The 7,053-nt window shown below is 54.3% G+C and overlaps 1 protein-coding gene across 2 annotated transcripts in view; it reads right to left on the bottom strand.

Annotated features, from left to right (window-relative positions):
* Positions 1-7,027, bottom strand: part of VPS52 (VPS52 subunit of GARP complex) — a 21,193-nt gene extending 14,166 nt beyond the window's left edge. Inside the window, exons 1-17 of one of the 2 annotated variants that reach the window (XM_029243184.1) lie at positions 6,676-7,027; positions 5,759-5,843; positions 5,549-5,601; positions 5,290-5,365; positions 5,032-5,099; positions 4,565-4,740; positions 4,031-4,181; positions 3,648-3,748; positions 3,404-3,536; positions 3,200-3,257; positions 2,700-2,833; positions 2,099-2,254; positions 1,522-1,640; positions 1,121-1,244; positions 735-830; positions 517-624; positions 225-290 (exon numbers count right to left, since the gene is read on the bottom strand). In XM_029243184.1, the coding sequence (XP_029099017.1) occupies positions 225-290; positions 517-624; positions 735-830; positions 1,121-1,244; positions 1,522-1,640; positions 2,099-2,254; positions 2,700-2,833; positions 3,200-3,257; positions 3,404-3,536; positions 3,648-3,748; positions 4,031-4,181; positions 4,565-4,740; positions 5,032-5,099; positions 5,290-5,365; positions 5,549-5,601; positions 5,759-5,843; positions 6,676-6,765 (1,794 nt within the window). In that variant the 5' untranslated portion in view covers positions 6,766-7,027. Of the gene's footprint in view, positions 1-224; positions 291-516; positions 625-734; positions 831-1,120; positions 1,245-1,521; positions 1,641-2,098; positions 2,255-2,699; positions 2,834-3,199; positions 3,258-3,403; positions 3,537-3,647; positions 3,749-4,030; positions 4,182-4,564; positions 4,741-5,031; positions 5,104-5,289; positions 5,366-5,548; positions 5,602-5,758; positions 5,844-6,675 lie in introns of those variants that run through there. The other variant, XM_029243185.1, reaches the window with a different exon arrangement.
* Between the last annotated feature and the right edge of the window lie 26 nt (positions 7,028-7,053).

The following is a 7,053-nucleotide window of genomic DNA, read 5'->3' as shown; positions in this document are numbered from 1 at the left end:
CACACACACACACACACACACACACACACACACACACACACACACACTCTCTCTCTCTCTCTCTCTCTCTCTCTCTCTCTCTCTCTCCCTCTCTCTCTCTCCCTCTCTCTCTCCCTCTCTCTCTCCCTCTCTCCGTCTCTCTCTCTCTCTCTCTCTCTCTCTCTCTCTCTCTCTGAACTAAACAGCACATGGGACTATCCGTTTCCTCTTCCCCATACCCCTACCTGTGTCCGAGCATTGAGCAGCTGTTGGAAACTTTCAACCTCTTTGCTGTCATCCGCAGCCCGCTCCTAAGGGAAGACAGAGGGAAATCTCAAGTCTGGGGAGAAGCTGCCCTTCACGTCAGAATATCCCCTTCTCCCCACATTTACTGTACATAGCCAGACGCTGTGCCAGTCTGCAAGAATAAAACACCAAACAAAGCCAGCATGATCTTTGCCCTCGTGGAGGTAACGGAGCAGTGGGGGGAACCCAAATTCTCCAGGGAGGGAGACAAGGAGAAAGGGCCTCAGGTACCATCAGCACCCCGAGCATCATGTCGTAGTTGTTGATCAGAAACACAAGCTGCTCCTTCCTTGAGGAGAACTCGGCTGCCACTCGGAGGACAAAATTCTCCACCTCCACCTGAAAAAATGAGAGGAGGAGGTGACAGGAGCAGGCAAGGGCCCCCACCTCACACTCCAGCGCCCTGCAGCAGCGCTGTGGCTCGGAAACCTCTCCCAGCCGCCCCTCACCTGTAGCTGGCCTAGCAGCTGCATCGTCCGTTCATTGGGAATCGTCTGATTGATGCTGACAAGAGCCGAGGAGAACTCTGCATAGCGGCGTGTGATCTGGGAGAAAGAAGGTAGGAAGAAAAATCAAGCCAACCCCCTGGCCCAACCCATGAAACCCCCAACTCCCTTGAAGCTGGCCAACCGGTCTCTGGGTGACTCCCACCTCCAATCCCTCCCACCACAGTGCCCAACCCACCCTGAGTCTGACCACACTCCCAGACTGCCCCTCATGCAGCGTGGCTAGCTGTCCAGCCAGGCCCATGGACACAACCATGACCCTGGGTGACCCCTGCAGCGAGGCTTCGAGCCCTGCCTTTGAACGGCCCGTTACCCCTGCCCGCCCTCACGTAGTGAGGCCGAGTGTCCAGCCCCCCGAGGCGCTGAGGGTCAGTGCTGCGGACACTCTGGACGTTCATCTCCAGGATCAGTTCAAACCGTGGCCACAGCAAGGTAAGCACTTGTTCCCAGTACCTGTGGGCTTGATCAGAATCAGAGATCTGGCAAGGAACGTCAGGGGTGGGGGCCAGGGGGAGCGTGTGTGTGCGGGAACCCTGATCGACAGGTGATAGCTGGTGGAGGCTGGAGTGGGTGTGAAAGGTGAGTCTGGAAGCAGCAGTACTGCCTCTAGACAGACAAATGGGAACAGGGTCAATGGTTCAGGTCAGGAGGAGCCCACGGGTCAGGGCAGGCTGGTGCAAGACCAAAGATTTCAAGGCCAGTGGGACATCAAGGACCAGAACTCAGCGACCTGTCCAGGGCAGGAACATCCCTCTTGGCTGCAATGTTGCGGAATCGGAGGACAATATGGATACAGAGAAAAACAGCAATGGCATCGTAGCAGTCAGTGAGGTAAGACTCCAGGTGTTTCTGTGATTTAGGAACAGGCAGGAGATTGGAAGAGAGCATCTGTTACTTTGCTTTTCCCAGTGGCCATGGACAGATGCTTGTGCTCCCCTGGGGACGTGGCACTGGGGAGGGGATCTAAATGGGAAATGCTCCCTCCTTCCCTGCCCACTGGCCACTCGCGTGGTCCTGCAGCCTTGCTCCCCAGATCTAAGATCACAAGCCCATCATAGCAGAATTCAGGGCTGAGCACCAAGGTTTAGGGGCCCCTGAGTTTTCAGGTGCTGTCACCTGTGTGTCCCCAGGAGCCTCTGGGACCCCAAGCTTTGATGGTTTCATGGGGAATCACACAGCGAGGACGTGGCTCATGCATTTTAGAATGAAGGGATCCTGGTTTCAGTAACCCCAGGGCTGTGACCTCACTGTGGTGCTGACAAGAACTGGGGACAGAGTTTTAAGAGCCCGGGAGCGAGGGAGCCTACCAGGGTCATGCTGAGCGTGCGGCCCATGACTGCGTGGAAGAGGTCGTGTGCAGCCGAGCCAGACACAACAAAGAATTCACAGATGAAAAGGTATTCACGGCAGGAGTTGTCGAGGAGCGCGTAGTGCTGGCTGCGGAAGAGGGCCTCGAAAGGATACTAGGATGGAAGGGGTAAGAAAAGAGACAGACGGGATGGACCCCAGTACCAGCAGTCCATGGACACAGCTGGGAAATCAGCAAACCTGGGTAATGGGAGCTCAGGAGACCCTCCCCATCTACCCCTAGTCCAGGCTGCGAAAGAGCATCCTGAACGGGTACTGAAGAGGTAGGGGGAGGGGGGGCATGAGAAGACGCCGCCTCCACCTGCTGTTGCTGCTCCCATATCCTCCTTCACACCTGCCTCATGACATATATCACCCACCTCTCCCCTCTCTACACCCTAAGTCAATGGTCCCAACCCTCTTATCACAGAACACTGGGGTGACTGGAGAAGGGGACTCCCACGGGCCTGCAGTGGGGGAAGCTTTGCCCTGAGGTCTGTACTCGGAGTTCTCCCGCCCCCCACCCCCACCCCGTCGGCTAAGGCTTGCTCCTCCTCCTACCCTCTGTTCTCCCCGCTGGGCGGTGTGGGGCACAAGGATGGGAGCTTCCAGTTCAGTGGGGGAGATGACAGAGCCCCGGGTCCCCAGGGTGAAGATGGTGTTCCTGCTGCGGAGGGATGGCTTTGAGAAGAATCGTGGCGAGTCAGAGTCAAGGAAAACAGTCACATCACAACTGTGATGGAAGGTCAAAGACTCAGGACCTCCAGGGGCCCCCAGCAGCCAGACACAGCCCCAGGGTCCCTCTTTCCCAGTTCTGGGCCCCACTTCACCTCACATCGATGAATGAGCCCTAAGGAGCCTCTACACCCCCTAACATCATATGCAAAGCTCTGTGTCAAGATGATTTGTGCATTTTTCTGGGGAGGGAGGCCACAGCCTTGACCACATTCTCAAAGGTTTTGGTCCCACAGAAAAAGGTAAGCAGCAGTGCCTTGGAGGCTGGAGCCCGAAGCCCCCTCACTCTCCAGACCCAGCATGAGGGCCCCTCAGCTCCAGGATATCTTTCTTGGCTGTATCTTCTACACCCATTAGATCATCCTTCTCAGCGACCTCCTCATACTAGAGAAAAGAGCAGAGAGAACTGGGAACCATCGCTTCCCAAAGTGCAACAAAAAAATGTCTTTTTATCCTGTCCCCCATTGCCCCATAGCTGCCCCTCCCCGCAGCCCAGGGGCCCAGGACTGCCTCTCCCTCCGTGGCCTCACCTGCACCTTCATGAGCCGCCCCAGGTAAGAGCGGTAGTAGGACAGGTAGATCTTGCTCAGTGTCTCCACGTACTCGTCCCTGATCTCCTTTGCGGTGGCCCGTTCGTTGCCCAGCAGGAACTGATAGAAAAACCTGGAGATGCCAGGGACCAGTCAGTCTCCCTGACGGCCCAAGATGGCCAGCATCATGCTGGGCTGCTCAAGGGCTCCGAGGCCACCCCCAGCCCTTCGTTTGGGCGACAACCTGTACTTCAGCAGGGCTGTCTGGGGGATCTGATAGTTGGTCATTGGTTTTCTGAAGGAATAGATCTTCTGAAGGATGAACTCTCGGATCTTCGTCACTGCCTAGACATGGGGGACCAAACACAGGGCATGAAGCTGCAACCTCACTGTTTGGGAATTACTGAGGGAAGGAACAAATGTTGGATATGGAAGAAGTAAGAGTAGAGAATACCTCTTTGATATTTCTTAAGACTTTCAGGGGAACCCAGAGATGTGCTCTGCTAGGTAAAGGCAAGGTGAAGCTCTTGGGCACAGGCTACAATGAGCTTTGCCAGGGCAATTCAGGGTGGACTTCTCAGGGAAGCTGGTTTGAGTAGTCTCTAGGGTATCCACCCCCCTCCCCACCTTGATCCGGAGCCGGTCGAGCATGCCTCGGACGTCTGCACAGGCCGCTGTGCCCCTAGCTTCTTGCTCTCGGACTGCAGCTGCCTTGGCATCCAGCTCCTGCAGCTGCTCCAGGAACCGGGGCTCTGTGACTGGTGCCTCCAGAATTGCCCTGGGGAGCAAGGAGGGGTGGGATGGGGGCGGAGGGAGACCCAGACACCCCTAGACTCTAAACCATACCCCTGGCATCCAGCCTCTGTCTCCTCTCCCTTCTTACACTGCATCATAGAGTCAGGACACACATACAAAGTTTTCTGTTCCTAGAGACACACACCTCCACCACCCACATAAGCCTTGGACCGCCTTCTCTACGCCCAACCCTGGATGATTCCTAATCTTTGATGCCTAAAGCCTGCATCAAGGTTAGGAAGAGCTGTCAACCCACTCATCAGTTTCTGGAAGCGACGTGATGGAGACCCATGTGGTAAGTAGGGTAGGTCGCTCCAGCCCATCTACTTGGTACAGACATTATGCCCCTTCAAACTGATGACTCACGTGACCAGAGCAGAGGGCACTACCAGACCATCGACAAGCTCCCCGAGTTTCCCCCGGACAGCCTGGCGGTTTCGAAGCCGAATGTTCATGGCTCCTGACTGTTCCTGCAGTGTCCGGATCTCAGAGCTGATGGAGCTGAGATCACTCTGAAAAGCTCCCAGCATCTGCTCCATGCGCTGGGGGACGGTGGAAGTGTTACTGAATGGCCATAGGGTTGCTAGGGGACGAGGGGGCCACCCAAGTTTCTTGGTAAAATCTCCAGTATCTATCAGTCCGAGGGTAGTGGATGATAAGGGAAGAGGTACCCGAAAGGTCACTGGCAAATAACATCAGTCATAGCGGCAACAACAAAAACGGCTGCTGAGGTCACCCTGAAAGTGACTCTAACTGTCCCCGCCTGAGGCTGATGACGTAAAGAAAGGTCCCAGAGACCATGATCTGGGCTCAGGATTATGAGGGTTACTAACCTCAAGGACAGCATCACAGGCTGTGATCTGGTTGTGCAGAGATGCTATGTTTTCACTCTCTTGGATATCTGACTCACAAAAAGTCAAGGGGCCTCACTGTGGAGACGGAGATCCTCAGACCAGCAGGACCCCTCCAATTTCTCCCTGAGATGACATAAACCTCAGAGAGAAGATGGCAGCCCCAGCTGGGCTGTCAGCACCATCCCCCCCAAAATGCCCATTTTAATAACACCACCCTTTTTCTCTGCTGGAGGATACAATCCCGAATGGATTTTTGCTCAATCTGCTGTAGCTCCAGCTCAACCTGCTTTGAATAGTGACGGAGATCCACACCCTGGTAGGGCAGAAACATGACAGGTCAGGAGGGAGTCAGTGAAGGGATGCTGGAACAGAGTCAATGAAGGACTAGAGAGTAAGACACCAAGGTGGTATTAGAAGAGCAAGAGATTGTTTTCTTCTTCTTTTCTCTGAGGGGAGGGTAAGTGGAGGGACAGATTAGTATAGTGGAAAACCTCACCGTTTTAAGAGCTTCCTTTACTAACTCATCCTCCAGATTCGCCTGAATGTGAACTGCAAATAGAAGTTCATCATAAGGGTCCATCCCGCTCCTCCACAGCTCCATCCCCACATTGAACATCCGCACACTAACCCCTGCCCTAGTACTTCCAGCCCCCATGCCTCTCAGGTTATAGGAACTGCATCCCCCCACCCCCGTGCCATCACTTACCATCCACTTCATCCAGGATGAATTCATCAGAGGTGATGTCCAACTCTCCAAGCTGCAATGGCTCCTGAAGACCCGGACCACCCTCCTGGAGAGGGACAGGTTAATGGGAAAGCAAGGGGGAGAACAAAATACAATGGGATAATCACCAACCCTTCAAGTCGGGGAGAAGGACTTTCACTGGGGAGCCATAGGTAAATACTAAGTCCAAAAATTCCAAAAGCCTCATATTGTCTCAGTCTTACTGATTGGGGCTGATGGGTAGGGAATATGACCAGCAGACAGGCAACCCAGAAAGGGCGGAGGTGACCAAATGAGGAAAATTAGGAGATGCAGAGGACAGAGCAGAACCTGCAGTTGAATTTAAGATCTCTAGACTCCTGCTATCTTAGGTGTTATATCACCATCCCTCTCGGGAGCCCCAGCCTTTCTAGAAATGCCAACTAACCTATAGTGTTTACCTACATGCCAGGTGCCATCTTATTTGTATTCACTTGCCTAATCCTAACCGACAACCTATACAGGTCTTATTTTCTTCACCTCATAGGTGTGGAAAGTGATGGCACAGAGGGACTAGTTAACTTGCCCAAAGACACACAGTGTAAGTGGCAGAAATGGAATTAGAACCCAAGCAATCTAACTCCAGAGGCCATGTTCCTAGCCGTTACTCTACACTGCTTCTCTATTCTGCCCAAACATCTGGAGATTAACTGAAATTGTGGCCCCAGAACCTGAGTCTCGGCCATTCTGGTCCCCGCTCAGGTTCAGGTCCGATTCCAGGAAGGTGTATGGAGAGCCAAACCGGGTAGCATCACCGGTAGCAGCCGAGCTCCCAACCTTGTGCCTAAACCCAGCCCAGGCCTTTCTGACGTGAGGAGATCGGACGAGACTCTGGAGGAGAAACAGCCCTGCGTTCTCACCAGCGGGCCCTCCTCCTCCTCCATATCTGAGGCTCCGGCCCGCAACACCAGCTCCCGGGCGGCTGCAGCCATGGTCGCAGCGGCGGCCATTCCGCGCAGCCTCACTTCCGGCAGCTGTCAGGCGAGTCTGTTCCCCGGAGTGGAACTACAAGTCCTGGAGTGTCTTGCACTGCGCGAAATCGCTCCCAGATATTTGAGTTAAAGTGTTTGCCTCCAGCCTTTCCCTTTCAGCTCTACCCGCTTCACCCAAGTGCAAATGGGAATCGGAAGTCTTAAGCACGATCTCAATCCGGAACCCTCGTTGCTCTCACACCCAAGAACTTTACGAACACGTAAAGAAAAACCGCACCGGAAGTCTTGGCTCCCAACTCAGACTCT

This window comes from Monodon monoceros, unplaced genomic scaffold, assembly GCF_005190385.1.
Source record: "Monodon monoceros isolate NGI ecotype Baffin Bay Population unplaced genomic scaffold, NGI_Narwhal_1 Super_Scaffold_3, whole genome shotgun sequence".
NCBI lineage: Eukaryota > Metazoa > Chordata > Mammalia > Artiodactyla > Monodontidae > Monodon > Monodon monoceros.
Note: the sequence above shows the minus strand (reverse complement) of the source record. Positions and strands in the feature narration are given on the sequence as shown.